At 45.2% G+C, this 14,465-nt stretch overlaps 2 protein-coding genes across 2 annotated transcripts in view; one reads left to right on the top strand and one right to left on the bottom strand.

Moving 5' to 3' along the window:
* Window positions 1-4,106, top strand: part of OARD1 (O-acyl-ADP-ribose deacylase 1) — a 34,105-nt gene extending 29,999 nt beyond the window's left edge. Inside the window, exon 5 of the mRNA XM_033152597.1 lies at window positions 4,009-4,106. Coding sequence (XP_033008488.1) covers window positions 4,009-4,048 — 40 coding nt within the window. The 3' untranslated portion in view covers window positions 4,049-4,106. The remainder of the gene's footprint in view (window positions 1-4,008) is intronic.
* Window positions 3,948-10,721, bottom strand: TSPO2 (translocator protein 2). The gene is made up of 4 exons (XM_033152599.1): window positions 10,614-10,721; window positions 7,162-7,384; window positions 5,864-6,002; window positions 3,948-4,162 (listed from the first exon to the last, which is right to left on the bottom strand). Exons 2-4 carry the CDS (start codon window positions 7,332-7,334, stop codon window positions 3,983-3,985), a joined length of 492 nt encoding a protein of 163 aa, XP_033008490.1. The 5' UTR covers window positions 7,335-7,384; window positions 10,614-10,721; the 3' UTR covers window positions 3,948-3,982.
* Window positions 10,722-14,465: the final 3,744 nt, after the last annotated feature.

Raw genomic sequence — 14,465 nt, forward strand, 5'->3', positions numbered from 1 at the left:
TGACAGCACCACCACATACACCCCCACCTCTACAGTGGCCTCTTGGCAAATAGGAGGCACTGGTCGTCTCCTCTCACCCTTGTTCCCCATGCAGATCGTTATTCCTCACTTGATCCTTCCCTGCTGGTGGGGTTGGACGCCATTTTGTGGTTCTCAGGTGCCAAAATGTCTTGGGCCAGCACTTAAGATGGAATTGGAGAGGGTGGAGCAGGGAGTCGAATGAGGCTTCTTTTAGGTGTCATGTTCCAAACAGGTCTTGGTACAACCTGTTATCTATAGCACCTAAAAAGAGTCACATTTGAATGTCTGCTACCCTCCCCTACATTCTGCTTTAAAACTCTGACCAGAGGCAGACCCCAGGCCTTAACATCAGCCAAAATAGTTTTCTTCCCCTTCCCCTGCTGCTCTGCTTACCATCCAGTCTGATGAAAGGTTATGGAGAACTTAAAAACTTGCACGCTGTTTCTTGATACTTTGGATAGCCTAATAAAGGTATTGCCCTGATAAGGATTCTGTAACAGAACCAACATAGCATTTGTGTGCCTTACCTTGTATCAGAAAAGTAATCACTAGGTGGCGCTCTGGCTCTCTAAATAATCATTATGCACCAGGACTGGGCAGATTACATGAATTAAGTTCTTTGGACGAAAGCTCATACCAAGAACAAACTTAGTTGGTCTCTAAGGTGCTACTGGAAGGAATTTTTTATTTTATTAAGTTCTTTGGATAAGACCAGCTGATCTTTTAAGGGACAGTTTCAGTGTAACATCAGCCACTCTTTCTTATTTTCCCCTTCCCAAGTAAAATGTAAATTAACATATTTGTGTCACCTTTGCCAAACTATAACTGTAAGCACTGTGTTGTTAGTCATTCTTGGGAAAATTTCAAACCCAAATATTTTATTTAATTTACAATATTTATGACCTGTGCAAGGCAGTATGCAGATTAAATTCAAATTATCAGGTGCTTAGAACAGATGGGGTGGTACAGCTTGTGAATTTGTCTGAGGTAGCTGGGTGGCCACTCTTGAAGATGGACCTTTGTTGGATCTTTAGTCTGGCCCAATTGTGGCAATGCTTTTATTCTTATGGTAGAGTGTGTTGCAATGTGAGCTTCTGAGATATGATGCGTGGAAGGTGAGATCTTGCTATTTTGGCAGATCTTCTTTAGCAATGTGTTTCTATTATTTTGATAAAGTTAAATCACGTACACCTTTGCCGACTGTTTGATCCTGTTAAAGAATGAGTGCAAAGTTCACGATGCTCTACCATTCTCTGAGCCATCGTGCTCTCTAGTTGACTCACACCTTTGTTTAAAAACAAACTTGGATGGATGGCCATGAATCACCACTGAAAAGCTAAAGAAAACAGGCTCAGTTCACCAAGCACGTATCCTGCTGCACAAAACTGTTTACATAATTTGCATCCAGTTCAAACTGGGCTGGAAATGTTCCCAGTCAGAGGTATACTTACTGTCCCTTGCACCCCTGGCAAGGAGCTATATTGCTGCCCCCCCCCAAAAAAAAATCAGAGGAGGACAGGTTGCCTGGACATCAGGAGGGATGTGCCTCCTTGGGCCTGGATGGGGCACCCACACTGCTCTCTGCCAGGAAGCTGCTCTGAGGACCCCTTTCTGTTCCCTCCAACAGCAGCAGCAACAGCTTTTCCTGCTAGAGATCTCAGCAGATTCCTCCTGTGGGCAAAGCAGGGGCTGGAGTGCTGAGCCAGGGTGTGTGTGCTCTCGAGGTGTCATTGGAGGACTCCAGTGCCTGTTTCACCAACCCCCTAGGTATGCCTCTATTCCCTCTGTTCTTGAGTGTCATGAAGGGAAACACGGAGTTGGCCTTTGACCAGTCAGTCATGATTTCACAGCAATATTAATAGTAGAATAAAATGAGGCAGGTTTTTAAAATTAGGACTCCAGAATCCTGTCTCTCCCAGAAGCTTTCCAGAACCCCATACAAGATCCCACGGAGGAGTCTCTATCGCAGAGCAGATGCATTGGACTTGCCAGTCAGTGTAATTCCTGTGATCACTTGTGAACAGTGTCAGAGAAGAGCTGTTGCTCTGTGGTTGTGCACATGAGAAGGTCCACGGTTCAATCTCTGAAACTGCTAAATCAACATCTATGAGTACTGATCTAGATTGATCAGTGGTCTGACTAGGTATGAGGCAAATTCATATGTTCCTATCCCACATGGTGGCCCTCAAAAGGCATTTCAAGGCAATTTCTGGTTTAAACACACAAACTGTATATGTGGGTGGGTAAAGGAGTTGATGTTTATACCTTGACCTCCAGATGTCCTGAAAACCATAGAATCATAGAGTTGGAAGAGACCACAAGGGCCATCCAGTCCAACCCCCTGCCAAGCAGGAAACGCCATCAAAGCATTCCTGACAGATGGCTGTCAAGCCTCCGCTTAAAGACTTCCAAACCAGCCTGCTGCTCTGCTTAAAGACTGTGTTGCCCATTAGAAAAAAATCCAAAAGCCACAGTAGGGCAATACCTTTATTAGGACAAAGCAAAATTCACAAAGTCATGAGCAAGCTTATGTTCCCCAGAAACAGGGGGTTTTTCAGCCAGAACATGCTGGAACTCAGTTCCAGCACCTCTCAGGTTGGTGCCATTGCCATTAGAAGGGAACAAAGGAGGCATTCATGGTGAGTTCTGGCACCTCTTCTTCTAGAAAAACACACTGCCCAGAAACACTTAGTTAGGCTGGATGTTCAACTAAACATGCAAAGGGGAGAAAAAGCAGAATATGATGTTAAAGCCCCAAAGTCTGCAGTTTGTAGCAGTATTAGGAGGGTATTGGGCAAACTTCATTAAGTAAGCCTCTGCTGGATGCTAAAACAGATTTCAGGTTGCACCAAGGGCTACTGGGAGAAAGAAGCAATAATAGCAGCTCCCCCACTTTAAAAAAACCCACAACTTATTAAATCTATTTCCAAAGGGCTGGCCATGTTAATCTCAAGCAGCAAAAGCAAATATACTATACTATAACTTTTGGGGACTCAAACCCATTTCCACCAGTTGCTCGGTTCTGTCCCCAGCACTAAAACTGAATTCCTTTACTTTAAACAAATGAAAACACTGCTTGTGAAATACCTCATCATGGTGCATTCATGTGTAACCATCTGCCCATGTAATAACTGACTTGTAAAAACAGAGCAAACCTTCCTGTCGGGTAAAAATAATTCCTGTTCCATTCTCAGCGCCTGAGCCTTCTCTTACATTCACCCAGCTATGCCACTGAGTATCCACCTAACAGAGTGCCTGAGGCTATTCCCAACTCTGAAAAACCAAACAAAAAACCAACAGTGCTTAAACATCCACACTTTACATGTTTAGGTGTATAAAGACTTGCACCTCAGTCCTATACACACTCTCCTGGGCGTGGGCCCTACTGAACTCAATAAAGCTTACTTGCAAATAGACATATGTAGGATTACACTGCTTGCTTATATGCCATTGGAATGAACCCATCAAAAAAATGTAGGTCCTTGCCCCAATGTGCTTACAACCTAATTTATGGCACTTGGGGAAAAGAATGAAGAAGGGAGGAAATGGGAGAGGAAAAGTTAATGTATGCACCTAAAAAGCAAGGATGTGTGAAGCAACCCTCATTAGTACAACACATATGGGTATTCAACTCTTAATGAGTCTAGTCACAGGTGGGTAGCCGTGTTGGTCTGCCATAGTCAAAACAAAATCGAAAATTCTTTCTAGTAGCACCTTAGAGACCAACTGAGTTTGTTCCTGGTATGAGCTTTCGTGTGCATGCACACTTCTTCAGATGAACTGTGGTTTTCAAACTTAGAATGTATAACAGTCTTTGCCATTGCATTTCGTAAAGGATTCCCCATCTCCCAACTCTTAAATGCTAAATGCTTTTGTGCCAATTAAATTAACTTCCTTCCATAGTACCGGATCTCAGGATCAAAGAGTTTTGCCAAATATGTCCATTTCCCCAGTTCCTTCATTATTCTTTCTTCTTTCCCTTTTCAGGATTGTCTTTCCAGATACGGTAGGTAAGAGAAGAAGCTAAGGTCAGCCAGGCAAGGTAAGGCAGCATCAGCAGTGTTGCTGTTTTGTTAATAGGGTACCAGGAATACATAGTGCCCAGCACTAACCCATAAAGACACACAATGTCGATCAGGGCCTGGAAAAGAGAAATAGCAATGTCTAAATGATTGACACACTGGGCAGAATGCAAAAAAAAGCAATCTCTTCTTTTACCACAAGGGTGAGAATGATCCTACACAAAGCAAGTGGCTGAGCACTCCAGGACTGCCCCATTTGCTCCCATATACCTCTCAGGCTCTTCACGCCAGAGCTTTTTGTCAGTGGAAGCATTGCTCCATTGGCAACTGGCCCAAGTTGCTGGTCCCCTCATTTCTCTGCCTCCCTTGCAAAGATCTTTGCACAATGCTCTTCTGCAGGAATCGGGACAGGAGCTTTTATTTAGCAGGCACTAGTGGTAGTGATGGCGGCTGGCTCAGTGCACGGGGTGGATCCAGCACATAGTGGTGGAGAAAGGTTTCCCCAGGTGTCAACTATAGAATCCTTTCACCAGATACTATGCTTTTGTGCCAGTACACAGCAGAGCATAGGATGGGGCTGGGTGGGCCATATTCCCTTTAGCAGGGCAGGATAAGAGTTACTACCCTTATTACCAAATTTTCCAAGTTGTAATGTCACTTCCATCTGTGCTTAGAAATGTTGGCATTCTTCCTCAGTTCCCTAGAGGCTGGAATTTAGCCATCTGAACACTTCAGGCTCTCCTTTTCTTCATCCCTAATGCAGCGCTAAGTGTCTAAATGTGCTAATCCAAACAACTCCTATCATACATATTCTCTTATTAACACTTTGGCATTTTACAGTTTAATAAGGCACATATGAATAATGAGCACACCGAAGCTCTAGCCTTTGCTCGCTGATTAGGTCAAGGTGTGGTGCTCAGAGCTGCTTATCTCAAGACACACCATTCTCAGTTGAAAAATATGGATCACCCCGATCATAACGGTGCTAGCTTCACACCCTTCTCAAGGCAGCCAGCTGCTTTAATTTAGAAGGCGGTAAACAGAACTGCAAGGGGCTGATATCATTGGCGGGAGCCAGCTGCAAAGTGGATACAAGCCATGCAAGCCTTTTGCCCCAGTTCATCAAAATTCTCCTTGCTCTTGCAACTAAATGCCAGCTACAAACATTATGGAGAACCTCGCTTGAAGACTCATGTATTGTGTGCCCAGGGAACTTTAATCGCCACTAAAACACATTAACGTATCTGCCTTCTTTGTTCCGTAGCAGGTTGTTTTGCCCTCTTTTTCTGCTTTACCCTTTGGGAACATGGACAGAAAATCAAGAGCTTGGGGCCAGAGAGGGCAAAAAACAAAGCCGTAAAGGAAGTAGTTCCAGTTTTGTTTGTTACATTTATATCCTGTTTTTCCTACAGGGAACTTTGCCCCAATTTTCTCTCCACAACAACCCTGTGAGGTAGCTTATGATGAGAGCTTATGACTGGCCCAAGTTCACCCAGAGAGCTTCATGGCAGAGTGGGTGTCTCCACAGTACTGGTCTAACATTTGAAGCACTGTGTCCCGCTGGCTCAACAACTGAAAGCCTCAATCTGGACTTTCCTGGTGTTGACATTTCTAGCAGAAACTCAGTATATTTTCAGGCCCAGAAATAGTGTGTGCATTTAAATAAACATGCCTGCTAGAGGATTTTTTTTTAAAGAGTCTGCACATTCCACTGAACAATTGTAGCCCAGCAGTTTCCTAGTCAGCCTCACTGGAGGTCCCAAAAAGGTAACTGCAATACAGGCAACATAATGGTACAGCAAATGACTGGGAGACATTACCAGCTTCAGCTTGTGAGCTCCAAAGAATATAGGAGTCCATGCCCAGTTCAGTGCAAGCTGAGCTCCATAGAGGCCCAGTGGGACAACTGCTCTACTGTTGAAGCCATCAAGGTCCTTCCACACCAAATATGAAGCATACCTACAGAAAAGGAAACCAGACAATGCTTTGCTTTTGAATGCCACATTATCAGCTTTGCTTCAGTAGGATTACTACTCTGAGCAACCCCTCCCGTGTAAGCCTTAACACCAGCTAAAATACATCTTAGAATGATGATGGTTTAGTACCTTTGAATCTTTTTCACTAGAAATCTCAAACATAGACATAACAAATCTATGGTGCCGCTGCGCTAGCACTTAGTTTATAAATGTAGCTAGAATTTCACTACAGAAAGCCTGCAACTTACATGGGGGTTACGTTCTGGGGATCGCGCCTGAAGCCAAAATTTTGTATAGCCAAAACCCATTGGGTTCAATGACGGGTGGGATTGCCAACGTCATTTCCCCAGGAACCCAGCCCCCTTTCCACCCCTTTTTAGTTTTTTGCTACACGTGTAAAGCTAAATGTGCACAATATAAATGTGTGTTAAGTTGTGGGCTTACTCTATATTTCCCAGAGCTAGTTTAATATTGCATCATTTTCGGTTATCACTACCAATCTAGCAGGAGTTCTGAGACCTCAAGGAATCTGCATTAAAGAAGTAGTGCAGAAGGGTCTGCTATATTAAGTTCAATTCTACAACTGTCTACTCAGAAGTAAGGTCCACTGAGTTCAATGGTACTTTGCACTTACTCTTAAGAAAGTGTGTTTAGGATTGCAACCTAAGAGTCACAACCTCTGTCCTCCTGGATGGAGACAGTAGATTAGAACATCCTCATGAAAGGCAGCATCCTGACACTACTTAATCCATTGCAGGGGACTCTAGGATAGCCATTCCCAACATGAAATGCAAGAAGGGATATGGAAGCAAGGAGCCATTGGGTCAAGATTAATTGCAACAGTAGCACCGAACTAAAACCCATTAAAATGAATGTACCTGAGTTAGTTGTGTCTATTCCATGGATCTATGTTGAGTGTGACTAACTGGATAAAACCCATCGCAAAGAGGAAAGCCAACTACTGTAGTTGCTACAGAGGCTACCATGGGAGCAGCAGAGGCAAATGGAATTGCTGTCAGTCTGATCCCATATATTTTTTCTTGGACCTAAGTTCCACTGAATTCACGTTGGGCTTGCTTTCTAGCATGTGCTTAGGACTGGAGCCTTGAGTGAAGAGGAAGGGGGTGCCCAGGAAGCCTTACCCCATGCCTGTATACAGTGTAGTCCAAGCAACTGGGAACATTTTATTGGGTGGCCGCCATGACGGTTTCTTCAGATCTTCAAACCACGTGGGCACTTCCTTCCGAGTGAAGAACCAGCCCAGGAATCCACCAAGATGGGGCAAGGCTGTGAAGCCAAGAGCGTGGACCCACATCCTCAGCCAGACAGTTCTAGCAAATACAGATTGCCTCTGTGCCTTTGAAACTGAAAATTGGTAATTGTACACCGTTAAGTTATTTACACATTGGGAGGTACTTACTCTCAACTTAGGATGTGTTTCCTTCTGTAAGTTAAAGCAAATAAAGCAAAGATCTTTTTTCTTTTATTGGTTAAAATGAGGGACAGATGCAGATGCTCCTTTTCCAGTGATCTTTCCTTCGAGGATGCTGTTATTAGCATTTTAAAGTTAGAGTAAGCCATTTTACTATATCAAGAATGCTGTTAGGACCATGGCAATCTAATTTGGCAAATTTATCTCTCCTTGGCAGTCTGCTGCTGTTCTTCAGGTAGGCCACTTACTACCCATTAGAAGCTTCATGTTCAGAACTAGCATATATGTCTTGTGTATGGGATACTGGAGACAAAGAATAGGGGATGCTGTCGGAGACAAGATGCTGTAGTAGATACAGTGAGGGGGGAAAGTATTTGATCCCCTGCTAAATTTGCCTGTTTGCCCTTTGATGAAGAACTGACCAGTCCATAATTTTAATGGTAGGTTTATTGTAGCTGAGAGAGACAGAATAACAACAGGAAAAACCCCAGAAACCCAGAAGACAAAAGTAAGAGATTGATGTGCATTATAATGAGTGAAATAAGTATTTGATCCCCTATCAACCAGCCACATGTCAGACTACCTGGTATCTTCACTGTATGTACCAAGCTGAAATTAGAAGCTCCTGCTGTAAGGGAGAGGTCTTACTTGTAATCCCAGCTCGTTACAGTACCTGTACAAAAGACACCTGTCGACAAGCAATCAATCCAGCAGATTCCAAAGTAGCCACCATAACCAAGACCAAAGAGCTGTCCAAGGATGTCAGGGGCAAGATTGTAGACCTGCACAAGGCTGGACTGGGCTACAAGACTATTGCCAAGCAGCATGGTGAGAAGGTGACAACATTTGGTGCAATAATTCGCAAATGGAAGAAACACAAAATAACTGCCAACCTCCCTCGGTCTGGGGCTGCATGCAAAATCTCATCTTGTGGAGTTGCAATGATCATGAGAACGGTGATGAAGCAGCCCAGAATTACATGGAGGGAACTTGTCAATGATCTCAGGGCAGCCGGGACCATAGTCACCATGAAAACAGTTGGTAACCCACTATGCCATGAAGGACAGAGATCTTGCAGAGCCTGCAAGGTCCCCTTGCTCAAGACAGCACATGTACAGGCCCGTCTGCAGTTTGCTAATGCACATCTGAATGACCCAGAGGAGAACTGGGTGAAAGTGTTGTGGTAAGATGAAACCAAAATTGAGCTCTTTGGCATCAACTCAACGCTCTGTGTTTGGAGGAGGAGGAATGCTGCCTACAACCCCAAGAACACCATCCCCAGCCTCAAACATGGAGGGGGACATATTATGCTTTGGGGGTGTTTTTCTGCTAATGAGACAGGACACCTTCACCGCATCAAAGGGACAATAGGCGGGAACATGTATCGCCAAATCTTGGGTGAGCACCTCCTTCCCTCAACCAGGGCATTGAAAATGGGTCGAGGATGGGTATTCCAGCATGACAGTGACCCAAAACACACAGCCAAGGCAACAAAGGAGTGGCTCAAGAAGAAGCACATTAAGGTCCTGGAGTGGCTTAGCCAGTCTCCAGACCTTAATCCCATTGAAAATTTGTGGAGGGAGCTGAAGGTTCGAGTAGCTACACATCAGCCTCGAAATCTTACTGACTTGGAGAGGATCTGCAAAGAGGAGTGGGACAAAATACCTCCCGAGATGTGTGCAAACCTGGTGGCCACCTACAAGAAACGTCTGACCTCTGTAATTGCCAACAAGGGTTTTGCCACTAAGTACAAAGTCATCTTTTGCAAAGGGATCAAATACTTATTTCACTCATTATAACGCACATCAATCTCTGACTGTTGTCTTCTGGGTTTCTGGGGGTTTTCCTGTTGTTATTCTGTCTCTCACAGCTACAATAAACCCACCATTAAAATTATGGACTGATCATTTCTTCATCAGATGGCAAATGGGCAAATTTAGCAGGGGATCAAATACTTTTCCCCCTCACTGTAGGCCTTGATCATAGAATTGAAAGGGACCTTAGAGGCCATCAAGTCTCAACTCACTGTTCAATGCAGGATGTGCAATGCAGGTTGTGACTACAGCATCCCTGACCCTGCCAGACAGCCACTCAAGCTTTATTTAAGGCAAAGCAATTCCCATGCTTTATTTTTTCATTTGGCAAACCCTTACCTACATAATTACACTTCACAACTGTGTACCAGACAGCAGATTCTCTAGTAAGCAGTCGGGCATAATGATCAGAAAACAGATCTAGTATGCTTCTCCATTCCCTGAAGTATGTCTCATTCATTTCAAGTAGTTTTAGGATTATAACTAAAGACTTTTTAGTCCCATTGAGAGCCTGGTGTTAAACTAGAGTTTGCTGAGGAACAGATTTCTTATCAAACAGAAAATTCTGATAGTGTTTGCCTTTATAGGAGATCAGGAAAAATATATTTCACAGGCCCTGCAGCCTGAACGCTCTGTTAAAGATAGGAGGAATAAACAAGTTATTTTTGATCGCTTCATTTAATTCCATTGGGAATTTCCCCTAGGCAAGATGTTTTTTCTTGACTGAAGTATTTCCTGTTTTCAATTTTGTTTTTGTTTTTTAAAATTACTTCCCGCTCCACAGACAACAGGAATCTTGATTCCCAATGCCATTCTTAAATTCTAATACGCATTCATATTCTCAATCTGTTACACTATGATGAACAGATGAGAATAGGTAACACTGTAGGTAGGATCATTGTACGTTTCTAGAATTATTTTTTTAAAAAACTAAACTTTCAGCAACAGCAAGAGAGCCCTGCTGCTGCCTGCAGCCTGTGAAAACGCTTTGCACATACGGCATACAAGCTTTCCCGGACTAGAGTCGCGCAGGAAAGCTCTCCCGCCACAATCCAAGGGCGTACGGTTGGTCACGCTTCAGGGTGACACAGGGGTCTTTGCTGTTAACGTTCCTAGAAAGACGGAGAGGTAGCTTGGCTTGACCTTCCGCCTCGGCGCAGCCCAGCGTGGCTTAATTGGCTGCATGCTGTGTGTGTTGTGGGGAGAGCCATTGCTCCCGTTTTGCTTCTTTGAGAGGCATTCGGTTGTCCGAGCGGATGGAACGTTCCGCTTTGCAAAAGAACGCGACCACCGTGGCAGAGTTGCGCGGCTCGGGCTCCCCCCACGCGCCGCCTTTTGTTTCCCTTACCTTCCCGGAGCGGAACTTCCCCGTCTTGCCAGGGCGGACGCGAGGAGCGAGCCAATGGGCTTCGGCCACTCTCGAGCTCTCGCTGTGCCCAAGCAGCAGGAGAGAGAGCCTGGGCGAGGCGTCGCGTTTGAGAAGAGCCTGTGTGGGTCGGGTTACACAACAGGGACTGCGGCGTGCAAGTACGATAAGGAGAGGAGGAGATATCTCTCGCTCTCTCCCCGGCGGCGCACCGTTTGTGTAACAGGCTGCAGAGGGCGGGGTACAGCAGCGACCCTTCTCCAAGGCCAGTCACCCGGCAGAGTTGGACCGAACGGCTTGCGGAGCCAGGCCAGGCTGAGGAAGCGCGCGCAGGCATCTACGAGCTGGTGCAGTTCCTAGAAGAGATTTAGAGCTGAACCAGGAAGAGATTCTCCTTTAAAAAATATCACATCTGCCATAATCAACTTGTGGAAGGGCCTTGGGCAGGCCACTGCTCAGTCAGTCCTCACCCACCCACTTCCACACCCAGAATATGGTGGTGATAGTAGTGTCCTACCTTCCAGGGTTGTTGTAAAACCTTGGTTAAGGAGATTCTTAAGAAGAGGATGAGGTGGTGAGCCAGCTCCCAGGCTGTACACCAGGAATAGAGAACCTCAGGCCCCATTATAACCCTCCTGGCCTCTCCCCAGGCCATCTTCTGTGCCACACTCCTTACCAGCCCTTCTTTGCACCCTCGGTTTTTGAGTGGCTGGAATATGTCCTTGAACTCTGATAATGCGTACTGATCAGATGGAGGATAGAACCTAGCGTCCTCTACAAAGGTAACATTTACATTGTTGCTCTGCTTACATTTGCCTCTGGCTCCTCCCACCAGTGGCATGTGGAAGGTTTCACTGAAGGAAACTGTGATCCTCGGGTTCCCCACTCTTCTGCTTTACACCAAAGAGAGCTGCTAGCCTAACCTCGTACCACTGTCAACTCCCTCCACTCATCTCCCATCCCTCTGGGTTAGCTGCCGGGCATCCAGTGGTCCTCAAAGGGCCAAATTCTTGTTGCAAAGCTTACCAGCCAAGATAATGTCTACAAATCTCTGAATGCTCTGGTCTTCCCCAGTTCCCTTCAAACTCCATGCACCCCTTCCCATGCATTTGAAACAGGCCTTTTGAGTATTGAAACCCTTAGTGCATAAGCATCTGAGCTGTTGCGCTTGCTGTTTAATTACTGGTGCTCTTTGCTGTGCAACCTTCATTAACCATATGCACTTGGGAGCACCTCTCTGCCAAAGTTAGCATAAGCCGCTTGAATAAATAACAGCAACATTACAGATGCATGCTAAATGCAAATAAAAGCTAGACATCCATTTCCATTAGCGGCTTGCCTGCAACACAGAGAGCATTAAAGACTCATTCGCTTTGGCTATGGATAGTTATCTAATTTTTTATGCCTTGAAACAAGGCTGATGTGTCCAGATGGAATTTAATATTATTGCTGTTGCACATAATTAGTGTTATGTTTTATTGCACTTGAATGGTGCTAAAGAAAATTATTTGGTGGGAGACATTTGTGCTAAGGAGCAGATGTGAGCTGGTGTGATTGTGGAGAGCTTTCTGAAAGTGCCGTTAACTTTCTGCATGCAGCTGTCCCTTCAAAGTAGCAAGTGATATGCATTAATCCAAGAATGGGCATCTGGATGTCAGTACAATGCCTGTTGCAGCAAAGAGCTTGAGAAGCGAACTGTGTAACTAAGAAGTATTACTACTATCTGTGAGATCAGCTTAGGGCAGCACACCTTCAGCAAGCCTCCTCCTTGAGTCTTATCTTCTCGCTGTCATTATTGCCACATGCTGTAAGAGACAGTGTGCCGTTCTGCTGAGTGTTTTAGGTATGGGAACTGGAAGCTGGAATTAAATGTGAACAAGCATTTGCCTCAACAACACAGGGAACAGAGATATTTTATGTTCTTCAGCATAGATAGTCACTGAACATGGACTATTTATCCCAAAGCAATTTGGCAGGTGGCACTGTGGTCTAAGCCACAGAGCCTAGGGCTTGCCGATCAGAAGGTCGGCAGTTCGAATCCCCGCGATGCGGTGAGCTCCCGTTGCTCCTGCCAACCTAGCAGTTCGAAAACACGTCAAAGTGCAAGTAGATAAATAGGTACCACTCCGGCAGGAAGGTAAACGGTGTTTCCGTGTGCTGCTCTGGTTCGCCAGAAGCGTCTTAGTCATGCTGGCCACATGACCCGGAAGCTGTACGCCGGCTCCCGCGGCCAGTAAAGTGAGATGAGCACTGCAACCCCAGAGTCGTCCGTGACTGGACCTAACAGTCAGGGGTCCCTTTACCTTTACCTTTAATTTTCTTCATAGGGCCTTTGGGAATAGCTCATTGGTGTTTTCAACTTCTTGAGACGCAAGAGCAAAGGCGCTTGAGATCTTTGCAACAGAGTACTTAACATTCTTCCTTGTTTGACAATAAGCAAGGAAGAACTGATGTGAAGATTGAATGACAAATAACAGTTCTGCTACATCCGAAATTTGTCTGCGGTGTTGGCCTAGGAAAAATCTGGAGCCCCAAGTACTGCTTAGATCAGCTATTGACCCAAGCATCAATTACATGTGTGTTTATCAAACGTATTTACTCTAAGAGGTCAGGGAGGGTGAAAATAAAAAGCAGATAGAACCAACACAGAAGGAATTTAGGACAACATTGCTGGTTCAGTCCTGATTCTCCTTGCAAGGTGCAGTGTTCCAGGTGTGTTGGTTGGAATCTGCACTTTTTATGGCTATTCTCATGTTGTACGAAGGAGCACGTGATCTATTGTTTGGTATAGATCAGGGGTAGGCAACCTAAGGCCCATGGGCCACAAGCGGCCCATGGGGGTCGTTTAACTGGCCCACGAGCCACCCCTGAACCGAGCTGCCCGTTCAGCGAGCCCCCGCGCACTGTGCTAAACCAGCACGGCATGGGGACTTGCTTCCATGGCACCGGAAATCGTGTCTGCACATGCTCAGACGCTGGAAAACACGGGCACACACATTCACACACATGCAATCCAGCCCACAGAGGGATCTCCGCTGGAGTGAACTGGCCCATGCGAGGTAAACTTTGCTGACCCCTGGTATAGATAGTTCTCCAGGTATTGAGGATGAATATGAAAAAAAAAATAACAGAGGGACCTGATATTTGCACATTCTTCTGTGAACCCACCTGAAGTTACCTGCTTGGCTAGACCAGACTCAACCAGATCCCCATGCTCCAGTCGCACAAATTTGCTCCAGAGCCAAGATTGCAGTGTCCACAGCAGACAGTTTCATAATGGAATTGCTTTGGTAATGGAAATCACACTGTAGGGCTGCAATCTTAATGCTTCTTTCTGCCTGACTGTTAAGACAGTGTGCAGCTGGGTATCTAGGGAAGCAGTTGCTACTGTATTAAATGCAAACTGGAAAGAGCAAACTGTGAAGTTAATGAGAAACCCAGTTTATTTACTAAGGCCATAGGAGAATGTTGTGATGAAGGACGGATGCACTCCCTTTTGTTAGCCCCTGTCTCAGTTGTCAGATAAGTGTTTGCTATATATGTGCATCATTGGTGTTGTTTGGATATAATATAAAATGGCAACCTGGTCCCCATGCCATTAGATAAATCTGATTCTCAGCATGCAAACTGGACCAGACCCAAAGGGAACAGGCTGCATCTACAATAGTACAAGGTGTGCTGATCTCCAGTTCTAAAGAGTGGGACACACATTTCCCTGATCCGAGTTTGGCTTTGCAAGACAAAGGTTTCAAAGACCTCCAGAACAAAATGATCTCCTTGTGCCATGGGTCATGTAGCAAGCACAGCAGGAGTTGGACTTTCAGCCTGAAATAA

Source organism: Lacerta agilis, chromosome 6, assembly GCF_009819535.1.
Source record: "Lacerta agilis isolate rLacAgi1 chromosome 6, rLacAgi1.pri, whole genome shotgun sequence".
Classification (NCBI taxonomy): Eukaryota; Metazoa; Chordata; class Lepidosauria; order Squamata; family Lacertidae; genus Lacerta; species Lacerta agilis.